Genomic DNA, 22,856 nt, shown 5'->3' with positions numbered 1-22,856 from the left:
CTTCTACCAAATACAAATAACTTTATTTGTTGGTTTGCACAGTTTGATGACATTTTTCAAAGTTAGATAAGAAAGTATTTGTATAGTATTCCACGCAGCACTCCAATCGAACCCAGCAGAGACAGAATGCCGAGGACAACCAAATTCAGAATAAAGCCAGGTAACCTGCAAACCAGAAAGTACTCAGTCAGCGTGCTGTAATAGGTCAAACATCAGATACTTTAAAGTCAGCGCTGCCACCGTGTGCTTTTAAGTATTTGATATTTTAGTATCATGAAAGACCTTTTCTTGGGGGACGTGATATATCCACTGAAATACATCTGTCGAGCGACCATGTACACTAGCCCTCCTGCAGCTGCAATCACCTCACTGAAGAAGGTACCACAGGTCCACATCGACACCAGGAAGAGAGGGTAGAACTCCACACAGTTCTGACTGAGAACAAACACAGGTAATGTTAGGACATCCTTGGAGCTCCACCTTGTCCCTACTCTGACTGCAGATCAGCTCCCTCCGCCACACTGCTGCTTACTGATTGTCAGCTCTCTTCTTAACCTAGCTTCAGAAACTCCTTTGAATAACTTCATGGTGTGGTACCAGTAAACTGTTTCTCCATTCCTCAGGCATTCTCTCCCATATCACTCTGTAATCAGACTACTACTTTAAAGTAGTCTGTTTAAACTAGTTTTACCCTTCAGTTCATTTGACTATAGCATTACAATCAGGTCTTCTTACTGTGCACGGAATGTCCTCTCAAATTCTGGAGGTCCAGTGACAACAGGAGGTACGATGTTGTAAGCCATCCTGGATCTTCCTACCCGCCGAGCCAGGTAGCCTGAGAGGAGACAGTGACAGAGGTTTCTTTACATGTTTCTTTATACAATTCACAAGTATATTTCCTATTTTAGCCACCTAATTTTTTTTTTTGCACAGTTTAATAAATTGTAGATTTTGTTTTCAAGGGATAAAATTGAACATTGGAACAAAATCCAAGCCATGAACTTCTCTCTGTAGACCACCATGATAAAACTGACCAAGCTCCATGAAGTGTCAGTTGAACAGCAGGCACTTCTCAGCTCCTCCGTCTCAAAGCAGATTCGTAGTTGTCCAAATGCTCTACAGAGTCTAGATTCTACCCAGAAGAATATTCTGAGCTTCATGGTGAGCCGTGGTGTTCGCATTATCATGTTTTTGACATTCTCCTCAGAATGATTCCACATTAGAAAATGCATCAACAACAGCCATGATCAAGAATTCCGGTTAACACTGGCCTGGTGATAGTTAAACCTGCACACAATTTTTCTGGGCGAAGAAACGCTTGAAGCCACATTAAAGGCCCACAAGAATCAAAGTCTGAAAATACTATAAGAGTACTATACTATAAAACACGGCAACATATACTGCTCAACATATGTGTAAAAAGTGGAGATTGCTCAGTATAAATCAATAAACTAGTATAAAGGGGAGGACCTTCTATCGCTGTGCCATTGAGAGCATCCTCACTGGATGCATCACCACCTGGTATGGCAACAGCACCGCCTACAACTGCAAAGCTCTCCAGAGAGTCGTGCGGTGCTCTGAACGGATAATTGGAGGTGAGCTTCCCTCCCTCCAGGACATCTACAGGAAGCGGTGCCTGAGGAAAGCGGGGAGGATCATCAAGGACTCCAGTCACCCCAGCCATAAACTGTTCAGACTGCTTCCATCAGGAAGGAGGTTCTGCAGCATCCGGTCCCGTACCAGCAGACTGAGAGACAGCTTCTTCCATCAGGCCATCAGACTGCTGAACACGTCATAGACACCTCAGCTTCACTACTGGAACTTTAACATTATGCACTCCATACTGTACAGTAATGCCACTTGTTTTGCACAATATCCAACTAACAACCTCTGTATATTTACAGATATATATAAACAAATAATTTCCCCCAGGGATCAATAAAGTATTCTGATTCTGATTTTATATATTTATTTTATTTTAACTCTATTTAATTTGTAAAATATGTGCACACACACATACACACATGTAGACATACATATTTAGTATACACATTCAGTAATGTGCATACACTCTTATATTGTACACATATTTCTTCATATAATTCTCAGATTTAGCCATTCTTATATTTGCTTATGTTATTGTACTTTGCACACCTCTGTTGCTTGTGAAGCTTGCACACAAGAATTTCACTCACATGTGCTGTACCAGTGTACCTGCACATGTGATGTGACAATAAAAGTGATTTGATTTGATAAATGCACACATTTAAAATAATAAGGATGTTGTTTGCATTTAGAATGTATGTGCTTTTCTGTGTGGGAAACCATGTTCAAGCTGCTGACAAGAGGAAATCCGCATCCTAGATGTGATCTGATGATCACTAAATGAGTGGAGTGCTAAGTGTAAAACTTGCCTAGTCTTGCTGTTGCACAGTACCTACACAGGAGTGGGAAACCACACCCACATTATTATTAAGTTGGGACAATACCTTGACATGCACAACATCCATTAAGCTGCTGTGTTTTACTTACCCATGTGCAGAACTGACAGCAGGGACACTGCAGCCAACAAAAGAGGGGAGTCCGCTTCCATCAGACTGTTGGGAAAAAACAGCCGTCCTCACAGTTTGCTCCTAAACACAAAGTCAGCTTTACATAACAAATAGGAGGTACTTCCTGGGGCAAAGGGACTTTAGCACATCCCACAAGTTGTGCAAGTAAGAAAGTCCCGTGACTCTTATGCAGCTAAAGATCTGCCATGAGTGGGCAGAACTCTCTATGAACTCTATCACTAACACTCCACAAGAAAAACCTGGCTAAAACTTTAATACCTGCTGTTAGTTTATCATCAGCATATCATACAGTTATATATGCACATGTATAAATGCATGCACAGAACTGAACAATTAAAGTGTGATGGTCCTTAATTAATTACAGTGGCTCGAGCTTCATTTATCATGCCACTGTATACCACGCACTGTTATCAGTGTGAGTTTATTCTGCAGGCCTGGTACTGTAGGGGGGGCATTTCTTAGAGCATAGTCCAGGGGTCGGCAACCTGCGGCTCCACGTGGTTTGAAAAAATATAAGTATTTAACTGAAGTGTATTTTATTTGTGTTAGTTCTTTTTTAACTTCTAGTTGTAAATTGGAAGATTCTCGTGGTCTTCAAATATCAAAATAAAATCATATGTTATTATCATCGCTCAAAATAAGCGTCACACTCGCATAAACCATATCAGCCGAAATGCCCTGCATTTATGGAGAGTGTCAACCCCAGGCAGGCCAAGTATGGAGCTTCGGATCCACATACGTATGTGAGCAGCTGTTCTCCACCATGAACTACGGTAAAAACAAACAGCGCTCACGCCTCACAGATGGCAGCTTACAGTCCTGCGTAAAGACGAAGTGACTTCGTACAGCCCCGATTTGCAGACGCTGTGCGCCATGGCAGACCCAGCGATGTTTGCATGTACATGCTTTTTTTTCTTTATTGACCATTTTTACACATTGTTGCTGTAGCCACACAGTCGACACAACAGCAGAGAGAGCACAGACTTTAAGCCGGGGGGGCTTGATTGCGGATGCCGCTCAGGTGCGTCCGCCTCCCCTGTAGCGTGCAGACCACGCCCCGCCACACACGTCAACCACTTAAAATAAATATTTATACAGATATTTTGCAAATATTTCTTTTTCTTTCTTTTTTTAGCAGTTGAGTGAATTTTTCCAATTACTTTTAAAATTCAGCTCAACGCTACAGTTTTTGTTTGGTATATGAATAATTTAAGATCAGCTTTTTAATTCATTTAAAAGAGACCTTCAACTGTCTTTCCTTTGTGTTATATTTTTTAAGAGTTCAAAATGTGTTCATTCCATAAATAAAAATTTATTTTTCTCTGTAGCAGTTCATTGATTTCATAAGTCAAAGTCAAGTCAAAGTCAACTTTATTGTCAATTCTGCCACATGTACAGGACATACAGAGAATAGAAACTACGTTACTCTCAATCCCTAGATAAAATAGCAAATGAACATTTAAATATAAGAGTGATTAAAAAATGCAGGTAAAATAATTAAAAAGTAAAAATTTAAATAAATACAATACAATTTTACATATAACAAGAAAGCTATACAATATACAATATAATGGGTAAATGACATTGAGTGTAAACCAGGCAGAGTAGTGCAAGTAGGCAAATAGTGCAAATGGAGATTTAGTAATGTACGGTAAGAGATAGTGTAACAACAGAGTCTTATGAGGTAATGGCAGTCCAATGCTCCACAAAGTGACTGGTAACTGGTGCAGGCCAGTGAGTGAGTCAGAGAGTGTGTGTGTGTGACAGAGTTCAGTGAGACCGTGGAGGAGAGAGGGGAGAGGGGGCAGAATCGGGAGGGAGTTAAGCTTCCTGACAGCCTGATGGATGAAGCTGTCCTTCAGCCTGCTGGTCCTGGCCTGGAGACTCCGCAGTCTCCTCCCCGACGGCAGCAGCTTGAAGAAGCTTTGCATTGGGTGCGTGGGATCAGCCGCTATGCAAAGGGCTTTTTTAGTGAGACGGGTGCTGTAAATGTCCTGGAGGGAGGGGAGAGAGACACCAATGATCCTCTCTGCAGCTCTCACTATGCGTTGGAGGGTTCTATGACAGGACGCATTGCAGGCTCCAAACCACACAGTGATGCAGCTCGACAGGATGCTCTCGATGGTGCCTCTGTAGAAAGTGTACATGATGGGGGCTGGTGCTCCTGCTCTTCTTAGTTTGCGGAGAAAGAAGAGACGCTGCTGTGATTTCTTGGCCAGTGCTGTGGTGTTGTACGTCCAGGAGAGATCCTCTGTGATGCAACACAATACACAATACAGGTGTATACAAGGCATAACAATAACAGTGTTATCTTCATTTTAGATGACAAAAAGTATTTGCGGCTCCCAGTGTTTTCTTTTCTGTGGAAACTGGGTCCAAATGGTAGACAAAAGTCCGTCGAGACCAAGACCACGTAAAAGTGGTCTTGAGACCAAGACCGGTCTCGAGACATCCAACTCTACCAAATGGCTCTTTGGGTGTTGCTGACCCCTGGCATAGTCTGTATAAACTGCAATTGTATGTGAATGCTACGACAAAATATAATGTATGTATTTAATGTTTGAGAAATGAATGATTACATCTGTATGGAAGCTTTCACCACATATTTTTTGTTTGGACATAGTGGTGATTGGTTGATTTTAGTGGATTTGTAGGTGAAAGAAAATTGATAATGAGAAGATGTTGGGTAGGTATGGACATGAGAGTAAGAGGATGACATAAAGGAATGTTAATGAATCAGGAAGTATAAGGAGGAAGTGAGGGCAGCTGTGGAAAGGTAGTGAGTCCTGATGATTTACATGTGGAGGTATAGAGATGTCTGAGAAACAGGGCAGTGGACTTTTTAAACCAGATTATTTAACACAGTTTTGGAAAGGACGCCTGAGGAACGAAGAAGAAGTGTTCTGGTACTGATCTTCAACAAGGATGCAGCTATAGGAAAATCAAGCTGATGAGCCATACAACGAAGTAGAAGCTAGAGAGGTGACGGTCAGCGAGCAGCAGTAGGGCTTCATGCAGAGAAACAGTGTTGAGAGAGTTCATGAAGACGTACAAAGAAGGCAGGTGTAACACTGAAGCTGCAAGTAGATGTAGGGAATGAGGAATGGTTGAAATACCAGGAGTCAACCATGTAAAGAGGCATTTTATAGAGAGGTGATGGAGAGATTGTTACAGAAGGATAGGAGTAAGAGTGAATGGGTGGATTTACAAAATGGCAGTAGGACCTGTTATGATGTTTGGTTTGGAAGTGATGCCACTGACAAAAAGACAGGTGGCAGAGCTGAAGGGGCTTTTCCCCTGGGAGTGACCGGCACTGACAACATTAGAAATGACCACATCAGAGGGACAGCTCAGGTGGACTGCTTTGGAGATGAAGCTGAGCAAGTTTGCACATGCATGTTGACAATGAAGTCGCCCGGCACAAGGAAAAGAGGAAGACCACACAGGACGTTCATAGATGTAGTAATGGAGGACACGCTGGTGTGACAGAAAAGGTTAGGGTGAGATGGCCTTTTCTTCTTCTTAGTGCAGAAAGAAGAAGAAAATGTGACCTTATAGCTATAATGGTTATTTTGTAGAAAACCCCACTTTGAGCAGCGACGGCTAAGAAATGCCATTAAATGTTTACAGAAATTCTTTATGTAAATGTTGGCTCTACTGGGGGGATCTAAGTGCACTGTCAGTTTATTTACTCTTATGATTTTTTTTATTAAAGTAAGCTCGTTGAGATTTCTTATTTTTAATAATAACCTACTAGTTTTAAACACGCTATATTTCCGTGCAAATATAATGAAATGCCCACGAAACGTGTGGCATGTGAAAAAAGGTGTCCCCGGTTGTCATGTTACCGTCCCCAAACGACGCCACATGGGTGGCAGGAAAAGCAGTCGAAGCCGTGGTGCGGTCACAGCGGTCTCCTGCAGCATGGACAGCGACGATGAAAATGTAGAAGAGGTTGTAGAAGGTACGTAACCTCTGCCATTCGTGCCGTGTACGCGTGAACGACTGCATTTGCACCGTGGAGAAGGTATTCTCAGCACTTTGGCTGAGTGGTGTCGATTGTCTTTAAACAAATCTTCATGAGTGGATCTGTCGGCGGGCCTGCTCGGGAGCTCGCAGCGCCAGGCCCTCTGTTTGACAAGGAGATCCGCCGGTCAGGCGCGTGAGGGCGGTGTGTGGGGTATTAGTGCTCCGCTGCCAGCGTGGCTGCTGTGTTTAGTCAGCAGGGCAGGAAGTGCAGAATGACACCAAATGTTACTTTTTGTTGTAGTGCTGCACGTCTTTGTTGTTAAACTAGCACCACCGTTACACGCGGGTTCTTTCTCCCTCGTTCAGAGGCTGGACTGAGATTTCACTGCGTCGGACTAAAGTAGTGCTGTCGCGTTAGGAGACCCGGGCTGAAAACTCCGCTGTGGCGCACACAGTGCTGAAAGCTACGGACCCGAAGCCCCCGTTAGCACGCAGCCCTCACAGAGCTAATCACAGTGCTCTTTCAAAGGAAACCGACTGGACACGCTGTAAGAAGTCAGAAGGTTTAAAAAGCCCCAACACCGCCGTAAAGGGTTTCTACCCACCCCGACTAAATAACTGCCCTCAGAGGTTGAAACGGTTTAACCCGTTTCCCTGACTCAGTACTGCTTTGCACGTTGGAAGTCTGGCCTACTGAATTCTGCAAATACAACGGTATCGTGTTGCGCTGCTGTTTGTTTGCCTCGTTTATATTCCAGCTGTAACTTAGTTTCATTTGCTGTAATCTCAGTTATCTACTCACTGTGAGTGAGTAACAATTATGTACGAATATGCTGTCAACCAAACTCTCACATAACACATATTAAGAAATGTTATTGTTACTTGGTGGTTGGTTAAAAGTGTGTCGAGTTATTATTGTTGAATTTATTTATTTCCAGGAGTGTTGTGATGTGATTAGCACGTGCAAATGAAGCTTTTATTTCCACTCCAGGGACGTACTGATGCTTCCTTTTGCAATAAAATAGATTTTAGTTGGTGTTTTGTCGCCAGCATTGCCGTTTCATTTCCTGACTGAAGTAAAATATTGTAACTGGTTCCGTGTGTCATTAACAACTAATGGGAACTGATTGAATTATTCTTCTGTTCGAGTTTTCTTTGAAAGGAACTTTAGTGCAATTAAACATAGAGGAACAACAGTGTTTGGTGTTTAATTGCATTAGAGCCTGACTGATTTATCAGCAGGCTGATGATATTTGCTGTTTGCCGGATTATCGATGGCTGATAAGAACCTATAAATCCAATAAAAAGAAGAGATGGGAGAAGCACTCAACAACTTTGAGTGTTGATGTTGCAGTTTGTCCATCAGAGGGCACTCTTCAACGTCATTGCTTTTTAATTTGCATTGTCACGATCTTATCACAAAACCTGTGATATTAGAAACCCGGGTTACTAAATCACCAAATATGAGTATCAGTCTTTAAAGAAACAAAAAAACAAACCTTGTATCAGTTGGGGTTTAATTTCTATCGCCGTGTGTAATGACCAAGTGTTTCTGCTGAGCTATGTCAGCACCACTGAAGAAACCACCTGATGTAACCTGCACTGAACTTCTGGAACATTGAAGGATACTTTGCTTATTGTGAGGATTTTGAAAATAATGACCCATCTATGCTAAATAGACTTTAGGCATCATTTGGTTCATACTTTACAAATCACAACTGATGTTTTGGTTGGATGTAACGGTTAAAGCAAGAGGTTAACAAGTAAGTTGTTGGAGTAGACCGAGAGAGTAAAAAATAGAGATGTCACTGTTAGCAAAAGTGTCCAAAAACAAATTATTAGAGCTCTAGACTGACATGTCCTTTTAGCCAGGTGCCTCTGTAATCATCCACGGGTCTTGTTGCTGCTCCATGAGGGACGTGGCTAAAATGTAACAGTAGATACAGGAAGTGCTTTAGGCGTTTAAGAAAGGAGCTTGAGGACCTCAGCAGAAACCTTTTACAGGCTTTATTTGTAGTACTCGTTTAAATCAGCTGAACATGCTTTGTTTAGTATTTTATGGTAGATCCATGAAAACAAATGGATGGGCCTATCTGGGATCTATTTCTATAACCTGATTTCATTTAAAAACTCATCCTCATCACACTGAAACATTGTGTCTGCATGAACTTTCAGGTCCATTGGATGAAGATGGTCAGCCCCATGGTTTCTGCACTGTGACCTACTCGTCCAGTGATCGCTTTGAAGGACATTTCACCCATGGAGAGAAAAATGGCAAGGGCAAGTTCTTCTTCTTTGATGGAAGGTACTGTAAACATAACAAACTAAGGACTTAAATAATCTGTTAGGATCACTGATGGGGACGTAAATCTGACATTACTTGAATTAAAAACATTTACTATATCTGACCGCTGTCACTGCCAGATATGAAAGATGTATGTTCTGCATTTATCTGACAAACGCCTCATTATTGTGGATATATTGGTAATAATAAAAGAAAAGTACGATTATGCATGTGACAGCAGAGGACATGGCTTTGAGCAGCGGTCAGTTTCCTCCAAGGAGAAGAGTGTAACACTGCAGGAGCAGTCAGACGCAGGTATTGTGATAGTGTGCTGTGCGATAAGTGAACATCTGTGTTACTGCAGCTGTGTAATGGCACCTTTCCAAAGCTACATATGTATTTGCCAATAGAAGGTTTTGAGACTTACTTATTAATATTGTGTTAATGCATGTGTGCTTTTCAGTAGAAAAACAGAGTAAAGTTCTTGAGCATTACAGTTACAAACATTACTGGATTACAGGCAGCGGCATCAGAAGTAAACAAGAAAACAACTACTCTCCTCCTCCAAGTCCAAACATGCAGTACAACACATGACTGAGCGGCTTGCCCCGTAGATGGAATAGATTATTAATGGGACCATTGCAGATATACCAACACAGTCTGATTGTGGGCTGCCAGAAAACCTGTGACCAAACCTGTCCGATGTAATTACAAAACCATCACAGATGTAATTTCCTTTTAAAACTACCCCTAAAATTGTCGTGCAGTATACATTGAGTTATTTTATGCCATACCACCACTACCTCTCTCAAAACAATACCACAGAAATGTGAAAAAGTTTTGTTTGTTCTTTTTTAATAAATGATATCATATGGCTGATATAATGATAATATTATGTTGTACTTTTTAGAATGTCAGCACTGGTTTTGTTTTTCAGGATTAAAGTTTGTCCTGAATAAGAAGGAACAGTTAGACAAACCTCAGAAAGAAATACTGGAGACATAAATAACCTTTGTCTGGCCCTATTCACCTTGAAGATTGAATTTAGACTTCAAATGTAAAAATCTTAATTGCAGTTGTCCTTCTTTTCCCTCTCACAGCACTTTAGAGGGGTTCTATGTAGATGATGCTCTGCAGGGCCAAGGAGTGTACACCTACGAAGATGGGGGCGTCCTCAACGGGACATATGTGGACGGAGAGCTTAATGGGCCTGCTCAGGAGTTCGATGGCGAGGGTCACCTGGTGTTCAAGGGCCAGTACAAAGGCAACAACCGCTGTGGGGAATGCTGGGTCTACTACCCTGTGAGTCAGCTTACTGTCTAACTTCTGCTTATACAGAACATAGCAGAAGTATTTCTAACCATGTGTATTGTGCATGTTGGCGTGTACTGTGGTGCGTCTAGGACAGAGGCTGTGTGTTTGGGGAGGTAAACGAGGACGGGGAAATGACTGGTGACTCTGTAGCGTATATCTACCCTGACGGTCGAACGGCTCTATATGGAAGCTTTGTGGATGGGGAGCTCATTGAGGCCCAACTTGCTGCTGTCATCTCCAACCAGACTGGGAGACCACGCTTCGAAATCAGCCCCAATAGTAAGGAGTGATGCCAACGTCCACATTTGTTTGTCGAGACTTTTGTTCAGGAGTTGATGCATTTAATAAGAAATTGCCCTTTTCCTAAAATTGATTATGTTGGATTTTCAAGATGCAAAAGGCTAAAGCGTTAATAGATGTGAATAAATAATAATACATTTATTATCAAGAAACTGTGTTATGGTATAATGCATGATGACATGGATCGTTTCAGTGCAATGTAATATACTGGAAACGTAATGATAGAAACCTCCATCATGTGCACGGGCAAGCTGTTAAATTGTTTAGCAGTTTAATAGCTTGCAGCTTGACAAATGGACCAGACTAAAACATCCCATTTCATAATTTGTACTTCCTGTGTGAAAGTCTCTCCTTTGCATTTTGCTGCACTCTGCCTGGACAGCTTTACTTTCTGCTCCTACCAGGTTTAAGAAGATTAACATATAACCAAGTTCACGGTCCATGGATGCTAATATGAAAGTTTTCGGTTGAGCCAAATTGTGAAACTGTGTTAAAACCTACAAGAGCTGATCTTATGTTCTTGAAAGCTTCCCCTTAAAGTTCTAAAGGATTTATTAAAACTGCTTTAAGTTATACACTAACTTCTTCACATCATCACTAAGTGCTGCTCCTCTCTCAGCTGGTCAGTGTCCAGAAACGTGAGACACAACGACTATTAATATTTAGGCTAGTTTCAAGAGCCGAAAGCCAGCAGGAGCCATGGATGCAACCGTTTATTTAAGCTGGCTAATGTGACTGAACAGTTCTGAGATATATGTAGAGGAATTACTGTCACTTTGGTATCATTCTAATTGAAGTTTGTTTTTTTACATTTCACTCATTAACCAATGCTGCCTTGCATGTGCTGTCCACCACCCATGCTCGTGTCATTTCCTCTGGCCCTGGTTAATATGGTTCCACTTGTATTTCATGGAGAAAGGCCTGTGGTTAAAGAATCCCACTAATCTGACAATCTTCTTTTACAGGTCCTGTGTACTCGTATGACAAATCCACATCCACCTGTATCGCCACCCATACTCTGCTTCCAGATCCTTATGAGAGCCAAAGGTAGATACGTTTTATAGGAATCCTGACCAATCACATTGTTCCTCTTGAATTCGTGGTCAGTATTTCATTGTCTTACCCCTGCCTCTGTTTGTCAGAGTGTTTGTGGCAGACTCTACAATCAGAGGAGCAGGACAGGGACTTTTCGCCAAGACAGGTGCTGAGGCCAACACTGTGATGGCTTTTTACAATGGAGTACGCATCACCCACTCTGAGGTATGAAACACAGACCACAAACAACGCACCAAGGTCATTAAGAGTCATCATGTAGCAGTTTCAAATATCCAGTGGCCTTGAGGTTTCCATTGATGAAGAATGGACCCACTATCGTTGTCCCCCATATACCACACCAAACCATCACTTTTGTTGTTCCAACAGTCTTGGAGGGATCCATCCAGTGTGGGTTAGGGTCAGACCAATAGCGGTGGTTTTGTTTGTTAACACCATTCACATAGAAGTTTGTCTCATCACTGAACAAAATCTTCTGCGTGAACTGAGGGTCCTGTTCCAGTTTTTGTTTTGCCCATTCTGCAAATTCTGTGCGCCGATCTGGGTCATCCTCGCTGAGATGCTGCAGCAGCTGGAGTTTGTAAGGCTGCCATTTGTGAGTAGCTAATATCCGCCGAAGGGACGTTCGACTAATGCCACTCTCCAGTGACATGCGGCGAGTGCTACGCTGTGGGCTCTTGCTAAATGAAGCTAGGACAGCCACTGATGTTTCTTCATCAGTGACAGTTTTCTTGCGTCCACATTTTTGCAAATCCAACACTGAACCAGTTTCACCAAACTTAGCAAGCAGTTTGCTAACTGTAGCATGGGAGATGGGTGGTCTCGTAGGGGGTCTTGCATTGAAATCTGCTGCAATGACCCGGTTACTGCGTTCACCAGATATCAACACAATTTCAATCCTCACGTGTTAACCTTCGACATGTCAATGGCTGTGAACAAAGAGAAACTTGTAAATAACTCATGAAAGAATAAAGTTACATTGAAACCAAGCACACCATTGTTGTGACATTACCAATAAGTTTGATGTGTCACATGGCCCTCTTCCTATTGAAGAAACAAAAGTTGTATCCAAGATGGCCGACTTCTAAATGGCCACCATGGTCACCGCCCATCTTGAGGAGTTTGCCCCTCACATATACTAATGTGCCACAAACAGGACTTTAATATCACCAACCATTCCCATGTTGTTACGCTGTATCCATATGAATGACCCACCCTGTAGAATTATCCCCATTAAATGCGCTTGTGTTTTCTTTGTGTTTTTATCCGTGACTCATCAGGTGGACAGCAGGGACTGGGCACTGAATGGAAACACAATTTCACTCGATGAGGATACCGTGATTGACGTCCCTCAGCCATTTGGCCAGACGGACAGATACTGCGCGTCTCTGGGTCATAAAGCAAACCACTCTTTCATCCCCAACTGCAAATATGACCCGTGAGTATAAGCTGACAGGTTGACCAGCAGAGTCTGACATTTAAAAAAAAGAAGCCTGATGTGATTACAAATTGAACAGAAATAACCTCACTCAGACCAGCTGAAGACTTTCTGTAGTCATGCACCACCAATGTTGTTACTGCTCCCGAAGACATCAAGCAATCTTTGATGAGTTATACAGAAGGGAATTATTTTTAATAGAACTGTTTTTCCTCAGCTAGATCAGTGGTTCTCAAACCTTTTCATCATTCCCCACACATTCACGCCCCATCGAAGCAAAACAGTGACAGAAAGCTGCAACTTTATTTAGATAACAAAGTCATTCACAATGAATCCTTCAGTAATTTTTGTTTTAAACAAACAACTTTCATTTAACTATTTGAGGCTTTTGTCACTAGACTGCTTCATTAGTCTGCAGCACTTCTTCAAAAACGCAACAAGTTAAATAGAACGTGAACATTGCCAAACATGGAAAAATAAAGTTCAGTCTTAGTTTTATTAAAGAAAAGAAATCCAGAAACTTGTTCACAGAGATGAAAACATATAATTCAGGGAGAGTTTAATACTCTTCACTCTTAGTGGCTGCAGTGAGCCTGTTTCTGACTGCAGAGCTGTGCTGGGGCATGGTCTGCAGCTGCAGGGGAGACGGGCACACCTGATCAAGCCGATCACGCCAATCCCCAATCATGCCTCGCTGGCTTAAAACTGAATGAACTGGGTCCTGTTGTTGTTGATGTGTGTAGGCTGTAGCACAAAAGCTGCAGCCCAGTGTGTTAGTGGACAGCTGCAATAAGAAGTATACTGAAAATGTGAACACGTGGTCGGGTCTCTCGTGACCCAGTCCTGGTTTTCGGCACCACTGTAAACGATGCACGACAGACCCGACCACGTGTTCACGCTTTTCAGTGCACTTCTTCTTCTTCTTCTTATGGACACACGGCTGCAGCTTTCAGCAGATGTGCATATTATTAATCCTAATTAATTATAAATTTCTTTGTTCTGCCGTAAAAGTTAGTTCAGCGCGACTTTTCTGCCAGGTAACTTGTGCCCCACCTGTCAGAACTGAGAACCACGGAGACAGTTTGAACAGTTCAGTGGTCATGCTGTCTTAATAACACACAGTGTCGTATAGTGGGGCTGGAGCCGTTTTCAGCTGTCGGTAGGTGAACAGTGAGCCATAGCCTGGACAGTGAACACCTGATTTGCATGTGGTTATTCCCCTTCCAGTAACAGCAAGTTAAAGATCAAGAGAGAAAAAAGTACATGTACCCCGCTTTAACCCCCTAACAGCAATGGTCCCATTAATGTTGTTATGGAAAATATCACATCAGCACCAGCAGTGGATTCTTTGGTTTTGGTTTTTTTGGGGGGCTAGTCAGTGTAAGGAGGCTAATGCTATATTCATATATACCTCTTGACACAGGTTGCAGTTATTCTGTGTAGTTGGCCACACTTGTACAAAGATGACAAACGATACAGCTGCTCAGGAAAGCCTGAGCTAAGAGCTCATTGAACTAGCGACATGTAGTGATTTGATTATTTTATTTTACTAAGCTTCAAATGACAAAAAGCTAACTTAGCATGTGAGCACTGTCAAGTTTTAAAGTTAAACCAGTAGTTGTTTTTATAAGCAAATATTAGCATTAGCAGCTTATATCTCATCTGTGTAGAGTAAACACTGAGTTCAGGGTCATCAATCAACCATCATTACTCTCATCATGCACACATTTATTTATTTACGTGTTCGTCTTTGTAAACCAGCAAGGTTTCTTTCCAGGAGCAGGTGCTTAGAGCATTGTTTGCCATCCCATTCAATAAAATAACCGTTGTACCATTCATGTGGAAGCTCCGTGTATTCTATCCTTGTGTTAGCCTGCGTTAGCCTGCTGCACCATCTGAGAGTACAATGTAGAAGTCTCTAAAACACAAAGTTAGATGCTTTGAGAATAAATTCAGGCACCTGTTTACTTTAGTTAACTTTAGTTAACTATTTTAAACAACACTTTCAGTCACTGCCACTTAGGGCAGTGGGTGATTCTAATAGGACCAGTCCATGGTACATCCTGCCTCCGGCCCTGTCTCATATCACCTTTCCTACACCAAAAATGTTCCAAAGATTTGCCCCGAGACCCAGTAATATACTAAGCATCTAACTTGTGGTACCATGACAGACGTCACTGTAGCATATCTCACAATGAAATCACAAAGTAGTGTTTCTTGCCTGACTTTGTGCATTTGTGTTTATCCTGGGTTTGCACAGGTTTGTCCATCCTCGTTTTGGGCCAATCAAGTGCATCCGAACCTTGAGGGCTGTGCAAAAAGATGAGGAGCTAACGGTTGCCTACGGTTACGATCACCAGCCAACTGGAAAAAATGGCCCGGAGGCTCCTGATTGGTACAAGCGAGAGCTAGAGGCGTTTGAGCAGAGAGGAGGGGCTCCTACTGGACAGTGAGATTGCAGATGAATACCTCTGGACAATGAAAACGTTCCCCTCTACCTGTGCTACCACCTTACAAGACTGCTGGAGCATTGTGGCAATTGATATTAGAGAAATATTTGCAAAGTTACCAAGTTTAGTATTCAAATGGAATACTACTTGAGCAATTCAGGATGATTGGAGGCCTCTCTCAGGCCAAAGAAACACAAGAACTATGCAAGAAACCAAATGATATTAGAGGAGACACATCTGTGGCTGGAGGCGCCGCTCTGTCTGACATCCTCTTCATCACACACACCCTCATTCAAGTCAAGATTTCTGTGCAATGATGACTTCCTTCAGTTTCCACTGTCTGAATCCTCACTCACTGTATGTGTCTTCTAGCTGCTGTTTACCTAACAGAGCTCCCCTCCAAACACCACTATTTGGACCCCACAGTCTTTGTGTCATCTGTTGCAAACTGTTCAGCCCACACTTCATTTGCACTAATTTACGTATCCCAATCTATACATTTCATAAAGTGTAACTTGACAGATCTGTTTACTTGCCGTACAGGATAAACATCGCAGTGGCTAATTTATTTCTAAGATCTGAAGTGGTTAGGTACTGTACGACCTGAGCTTTGTAAAGGGCGTTTCTAATCCAAGAACTTTGGGAGAAAATAATGGAATGTCTGCCATTACTCACCTGTGAGCTTGTTTCACTTTTCTAACCAAACTATCTGTGTGCATATGCTCTCGGAAATAAAAGTACAAGGTAAGGAAACCCAGTCTGCATGCATCATCATCTTAAGACACAAGAATGGAAAGTTTTGACTTTTTTTGTTTTAATTTTTAATTGGTAGAATCTCCTGTAGCAGCAACGACCCCCATAACATCGCTGCTGATTTATAAAACGATGAGGACAGACTATTGACGAGTTCTCATCCTCTCTTTACCCATGTGCTCATTATCCTGTGTCCTGATTTATCACATCAGCCAAAACAGCGCTATCATTAATATTTTAATGTTTACAAAAACACAAATACAGTCACTGAAGAAAACAAGTTTTCACCGCTCTGGTTTCAGATGTCCAGGAGGCTACTTGGTAAACATGAAAGTAAATCTTGGCTTCCATATTTTTATTCCTTGACTCTAGCTTTGTGTGATTCACAGTTTACTTGCGTACTTGTAATAAGAGCCGTGTGCCGGACATCATACAGGTGCACGAATAGAAAGACTGTTTGGATCCTAAAGGTTTGGTTCGTGTGGATTAGGTGTAGATATCACAAAGAAAATCATGATCAAGATCTTAAAGATAACCTGTAAACACACACTCACGGTGTACAAGAACAGCTTCTTACTGCAGCAAAACAATGTTCTGTAAACTTCTCCATAAAGCTACTTGCGCAATAACCATTAACCTGACAGAGATGAGAGATGGATCAAAATGTTGTCTAAATCGGGAAAGTCTGGGGGCTCCAAAGCAAGTTTTATTTCAGGGAAAAGCCTAGCTTCTTCTATGCAACGTGTCTTATCGATTTAATTGATTATCGTGGCTCAAAAGTCCACACAGTTGAGAGGATCGCTGTTTTCAGAGTCCATCCATTTTCGTTCCTGGTTTTGCCCATCGTTGTGCAGCTTAGGAGACCGGGCCGGTCGCAGGGCTGAAAGTCTTTGGACCGTGGAGAGCACGGACACTCCACGCCGAAAGGACCGGGCTGGATTTAAGGTCAGGAGCTTCCACGGTGTGCGTGTTAAACCTGCAGTGAGGGTGGGGCTTGGCTGCCCACGGTCCAGACTCTGGACTCGGAAATCCCTTCCTGCTCTCCACCTGCCGCCGGGCACAGGTTAATGGATAAACTTCCTACCTGCTGAACCAACATCGAGATCCGTCGAGTGCCCGGAAGATTCACTTTACCCGATAAAAGGGCCGTCGGACGAGAACAACAACGACACAGGTGTCGGTAGCGGGACTCATGTTTCTGAAAGCCGCTGCGAGCATCAAAGTAACTTCAGGTTTCCACCGTCGAGCAGCTCCACTTTTCTTCTGACCAGAGTTGGCACACGAAGGACTTCAGGGTGCTTTGCGTCGGGTTAGCACCCGGACATGGACCGGTACAGGTACTTTATTTTTAACCAGAAGGGCGTGCTCGGCCTCGGTATCCTCCAGGTGGCTTGTGCTGGTCTCTGTGTGGTCTGCGGGCTCATGGACGCTGTTTTTCGCAAGGACACTCCGCTGAGTACCACCAGGACGCCGCTGTGGGGAGGACTGGTGAGACTAACGGGCATTCAGTATAACACAAACCCGCAGGACACCTGCCTGTTCGGGTATAAAACTAAACGGGTTTCGTCACTTAGATCTCCCGCTAGGATCCTTGTTTTGTCATCACTTTTCTTCTAAGCACTGTTTTAAACTGTGTCACTTTCTTTAGATCATGGCCTCTCCAGGTGTGCTGGCGCTGTTTGCCTCCCAGAGGAAGAACCCAGTACTGGTCAGTGTGATGGTTGCCATTTATTCTTGACTGATAACATCAGCAGGACTTTTAGAATGAATGACCGTGTCCGTTTCTCTGGAAAACAAGCAAACAAAAATAACAAGTAACACAACTAACAAGAAAATAAAAATAAAAAGATTCCGCAAAGTAGGAGGAGTAAATTCAGAGTTGTACTTTAGTTAAGGTGTTGGTGCATCTCTCACATTCGCATTAAAGGCCAACCATGCACCTTTGCTGAACTCATCTGTTATTTGATGCCTGGCCACCATTGTTATGTTTGTCCCCCACACTGCACTCTGAGCACTACAGCCAGTGAAACTTCACACAGATACAAGTGTGTGATGGGTGTTACTTCAGCAGCCCTGTCACAATAAAGAACCGTTTAAGGACCTCTGGTTAAAACTTGGATTTGGGCCTTTCCTCACCTGCCAACCTGCTAATGTTTACATATTAAATCTGCCACCAGCAGGTTCCTGTTCAGTCCATCAACAGGGCTTTGGACTAAAAATAAATTATTTGGATTATGATGGTCAAGGATGCAAGGGACCAGGCGAGGTAGATGCAGATGGTCCAGTGTGGAAGAAGAAAGTTTATGATGTACTTAATTTATTTTCCTCTTCAGACAACATGTTCTCTAATCGAACTCTAACAAACCGATACCCCGCCCTACACCTAATTCTAAACCAATACAAAACTCATACAGCTCTTTGGAGCGCTGTAAGAACCAGCCAGACTGTATTCACTTTCTAAAAATGTCCTTTCTCCAATGGTTTGAAACTCAAACTTGGCTTCATTAAAAGGTAGTCGTACACACATAAGCACAGAGTCCTCTTTCTTTGGCTGAACTTGTGTGTCTGTCCTCAGGTGAGTGTGATGGTGGTGGCCTCAGGCCTGTCTGTTTTGGCTGCAATCATCATATCAAGTTACTCCTGTCTGACCCTCACCTATGGGCAGGAGGATAAAGAGGTCTTCCATCACCACAACAGTCCTGAAGTGGTAACCTGCACACACACAATCACTGTTTTAATCAGTGACTCATTTCTTGACAAAGTCAGTTGTAGTAAATAAGACCTGGTTGCATTTCATCAAGAACTAACAGGTCCTGCTGTTGTGAATGACCAGCTTGAGGTGCTTTTACACAACGAGTTTCAGGAACTTTAACTTCTCAAGATCATCTGCAGGGGTAAAGTGGTTGAAACATTCAGGAAAATGCGTTCAATCCCTGTCTGCTCCAGTCTGCATGCCAAATATCCTTTGGGAAGATACTGACCCCAGGTTGCTCTCCAGTACATCCATCGGAGTGTGAATGTGTGTGAATGTTAGATAAGAAGTGCTTGTGCAAATGGGTGAATGAGGCAAGTTGCTTTGAGTGCTCAGAGTAGAAAGTGTTATAGGAACAGGTCCATTTATCATGTTCCGGAGGTCTCCAATTATTTTAGATGTGACACTGGTCACCTGCATCTCCTGCACAGTTACTTGTGCAGGAACCTAGCATAACCTTTCTGAATGTCCTGACACATTAATGTTGTTCAGCAAACAAACGAATCAAATTCCATGTTTGGGGTTTTTTGTTGTTGTTGTTTTTCTGTTCCTCTGAGTGGGTTGATGATTTACATATTTACCAGCAGCTCATGTTAGCATGCCTTTAAGCTCACATCTTCCAACAATGTCAGAGGCGTCCTATTGGAGAGGGAAACCTTGCTATGCGCTCTCCTGATGTGATCTTGACTCACATCAGCAGCACTTCTGGCCAGCTGTTTCGCAGTAGTGCAGACACTAGGATGAAGCATGGATGTGTGAGTTGGTGTTGCTGCTAAGGATGTGGGACGTCAGTGCTGCCTGTCTGTCACATCCTGATGTTTTTTATATGCCCTCCTTTGTACGACTCTATATATGCAGACTTATCCACAGTTCATGGAAGTTGATTACACACAAACATGTCTTGTGGCTTTCCAGTTTTGTTTTGTTTTTGGGTAGTTTGCTGAAATGTGTAACAAAAATGTCCAACACATGGAGGGATAAATAAATGTGCAGCTTTTTGTTTCGGTGCTGGTGTTTTAGAGAGATAATTTCACTCTGATCTCCCCCCATTTCTTTATTACACACACACTTCATGGCTGTAACATTGTTCGTCTCCCTGCACAGACGTTTGTGCTTCATCGGATGGTGAAAGGTGCCAACGCCACCATCCTGCTAACCTGCGCCATCAGCCTGGTTTTCTCCTCTGTCATCGGCTACATGGGCTGTCGCAGCATCCCCTTGTGTGCCTGCTATGATGCCAGAACTGGACTGGTAAGGACAGCATAGTAAAAAATCACAACATGTTTTCATCTCAAATTATTTATTTAGAATGAACAAAAAACACAAAGGTCAAATTTACTCTAATGTGCTGTAATTGTAAGGAACAAGAACCCTGAAAGTCATGATTTCATTTGAAAACGCTAAGATTAAAGCAACATGATAACCCTCACATTAAAATATGAGTAACAGTGTATTTCAGAGGAAGACGACTCTGGTTTTTAACTAAAGAAAAACATGAACTAATAACACGTGCAGAATGTTTTTATGTTGCAAACATACTTGGACAAAGACACGGGTCAGGACTAAATGTGTTTGCCACACAGATTTAAACAAAAAAAGAAGCTACCTATGGTTGTTTTCGTAGGATTGTCCACATTCACTAAGGAGCTGCTAACATTAGCCTAAAATATTAGTTACAGCTTGCTAGTTCCAGCATAGCTCCGCATGTTTCCAGACTAGATGCTGCAGATTTTGGTCCATACTGACAGTTGCAGCAGTCGCTATAGATTTGCCATTTGCACATCCCTGATGCAAATCTCCCACTCTGCCACATCCCTGTAATGGATTGAGGTGTGGTGACTGTGGAGGTGATTTGAGTGCAGCGAACTCGGTGTTACTGAGCTGTTTGAGATGAGCTTTGTGACGCTGTGCAGCCATCAGAAGATGAGCACACTGAAAGACGACATGGTCAGCTTCATTTATAACGAGTCTCCAAAAGTGTCTCCACCATTACAAGTGGCACCAGCATCCTGAGGAGCAGCTGAAAGCCAGGATGGAGCCGTGCGCAGTTGATAACATTTTGGTGAGTCACTGTGACCTGATCGGCTCATAGGAGCAGCACCCAACGGCGTCTTCTGCTTTAGCCCGTTTGATTCAAAGTTCAACAAGGCTGTGCTTTCTGAGATTCTCTTCGCCACACCTTGGTCATAACGGGTGCTTATTTGAGTTCACGTTGCATCAGTGTCAGATTGAAATTCTCTGGCATCAACAGGGAAGTGCAGCACACTATACATTTACATCAAAAGGGCTTTGGACAGGCGTACCTAATGAAGCGGATCCTAAATGTTTGCAGGAAAATGGCCCAGCTGTTTGAGCTGGTTTATTGATTGTGCGATATCAGCAAGCGCTCTCTGATTAGTTTAACGTCTCATTACAAAGTGCTGTAAATTTCCCAACTGTGGGACTAATAAAGCCTATCTTATCTTACGCGTCTTATGATTATTTTCAAAATGATGGTTCCAGTTGGAGTAAACAAGGCAATTAAGGCCAGATATGATTAAGGGTGGGCGTTGTGGTTGTCAGGTTGCTGCCATATAAGTCCAGCGTGTCTTCATTTCTTAGTTGGGTCCAGTTTCCTAAAACCAAGCTGGTGACGTCTTTAAAAAAACCCTTTACTAACCAGTGTGACATAATCACAGTGGGGTTCTCACGAGGCCACACCTGGATGTTCTGTTTTCACTTCAGTTTGTTCACTATGTGTCGTGTGTGTGTTTTCAGGAGAGCCTGGTTCCTCAGTGTGATCCCGGGGACACGGAGATGTGCACTTTGCAGAGTAAGCTTTAAATGTGGATCCTGTGTTAGGAAATTTTCTCAATAATCAAGGTGAACCCAGCATATAACATTTTAATGTGGTGGATTTAGGTTAAGTGTGTGTTGGTGTTTTATCACCAAACAATGATAACAAAGAAAGAAATTTCAGACACTACTCAGGAAATCTCACCATGAAGCCTCTGACAGAGAATGAGACAATCATGTACAATGAAGCAGCAGGTTCAAAGGTCACGGGGGCATCCACATTAGTGTGCTGCTCTGTCAGGTTTGTGTAGCAGTGTGCCTGATTGGTCTCTAGTGGTAAAAGGAAGTAGCATGAGCACTCTTCCTCTGAAACATATTCATTAATCTTTTTTCTTGTACTTGTCGCATGAAGCATTGTGGGAGGGGCTTGAATCTAATCTGCAAAACAACAGCATCGTTTTTCTGATGCCAAACAACATAGGCTGAGCGGGCCACCATTATGATCCAGAGACTTCTAATAAACGTCCCACCCATTAACTAGTCGCGCCTTTATGCACCACAAACTCAGGGGACCTAAGTCTCGCCCGTGTTTCTGTTTTTTGTTGTCCAACTCTCAGCAGTCCTGTAATGAAGTTCTCATGTGTGTCCAGCAGGAGGAGACAACAGGCTGTTTAACTCTCCAGCTCAAACGACTCACAAAGACGATCCAGAAGAAGAGGAGGGTTCCTCCAACCTGCCCCCATACAGCAGACTGACCTGACACCATGCCTGTTGGGGACTTCATACTCCTGCTTGCTTCCTTCTGACTGCAGGTTCATTATATTTAAAGCTAAAGTCTATGGGTTTACTTCTGAGCACAGGCAGAGGCGGAATTACATAATTCAAGTGAAGCTCAAGATGCCAAGTCTTGAAAAACAGGACTTTTTACAGATCTGTTGGAGAGACACGAATTGTTGCGCTGTGGGAGTTTCTTTTGGTTAATGGCCTCACAATTCCACAGTCAGACTCATTTAAACTTGCCAAAGCCTGAACACCTGTGTGTGCGTCGTGTCAGTACTTTCATGTTTAATTCTTTTTACGCTGTGTGAATGACTTTTGCTCTGACTTAATATATTTGATATGTATGCATTAAATACAAATTGGACTGAACTGTTGGAGAGCTGAAACATTATTGCACATAAAACCACAGAATCTC

General features: G+C 42.7%; 3 protein-coding genes across 6 annotated transcripts; 2 read left to right on the top strand and 1 right to left on the bottom strand.

Moving 5' to 3' along the window:
• Position 1: 1 nt before the first annotated feature.
• On the bottom strand, positions 2 to 2,674 carry LOC146581469 (microsomal glutathione S-transferase 2-like). Of its 2 annotated transcripts, XM_085283113.1 has the most exons (5): positions 2,533 to 2,646; positions 1,471 to 1,783; positions 736 to 835; positions 283 to 435; positions 2 to 165 (listed from the first exon to the last, which is right to left on the bottom strand). In XM_085283113.1, the coding sequence occupies exons 2-5, from the start codon at positions 1,682 to 1,684 to the stop codon at positions 63 to 65; spliced, it is 570 nt and encodes a 189-aa protein (XP_085139239.1). In that variant the 5' UTR covers positions 1,685 to 1,783; positions 2,533 to 2,646; the 3' UTR covers positions 2 to 62. The 2 variants fall into 2 exon arrangements, with proteins under 2 accessions (XP_085139239.1, XP_085139247.1); XM_085283121.1 differs by lacking the exon at positions 1,471 to 1,783 and having other exon boundaries at positions 2,533 to 2,674.
• A 3,720-nt stretch (positions 2,675 to 6,394) lies between these two features.
• LOC146581468 (histone-lysine N-methyltransferase SETD7-like) lies at positions 6,395 to 16,134 on the top strand. Its single transcript, XM_085283042.1, has 8 exons — positions 6,395 to 6,537; positions 8,718 to 8,847; positions 9,927 to 10,128; positions 10,230 to 10,419; positions 11,406 to 11,487; positions 11,583 to 11,700; positions 12,774 to 12,931; positions 15,192 to 16,134. The coding sequence occupies exons 1-8, from the start codon at positions 6,441 to 6,443 to the stop codon at positions 15,382 to 15,384; spliced, it is 1,170 nt and encodes a 389-aa protein (XP_085139168.1). The 5' UTR covers positions 6,395 to 6,440; the 3' UTR covers positions 15,385 to 16,134.
• Positions 16,135 to 16,585: 451 nt separating this feature from the next.
• LOC146581467 (uncharacterized) lies at positions 16,586 to 22,810 on the top strand. 3 transcript variants are annotated; one of them, XM_085283080.1, is made up of 6 exons: positions 16,603 to 17,622; positions 17,783 to 17,842; positions 18,710 to 18,841; positions 19,991 to 20,137; positions 21,644 to 21,698; positions 22,315 to 22,810. In XM_085283080.1, exons 1-6 carry the CDS (start codon positions 17,458 to 17,460, stop codon positions 22,419 to 22,421), a joined length of 666 nt encoding a protein of 221 aa, XP_085139206.1. In that variant the 5' UTR covers positions 16,603 to 17,457; the 3' UTR covers positions 22,422 to 22,810. The 3 variants fall into 3 exon arrangements, with proteins under 3 accessions (XP_085139215.1, XP_085139206.1, XP_085139197.1); XM_085283071.1 differs by having other exon boundaries at positions 16,617 to 17,622; positions 22,312 to 22,810; XM_085283089.1 differs by lacking the exon at positions 21,644 to 21,698 and having other exon boundaries at positions 16,586 to 17,622; positions 22,312 to 22,810.
• The last annotated feature ends 46 nt before the right edge of the window (positions 22,811 to 22,856 follow it).

Source organism: Mchenga conophoros, linkage group LG2 (genome assembly GCF_057382185.1).
Source record: "Mchenga conophoros isolate Kocher_MC1m ecotype Shallow Benthic linkage group LG2, M_conophoros_male_GT1.1, whole genome shotgun sequence".
NCBI lineage: Eukaryota > Metazoa > Chordata > Actinopteri > Cichliformes > Cichlidae > Mchenga > Mchenga conophoros.
This window is presented reverse-complemented; position numbering and strand designations above follow the sequence as displayed.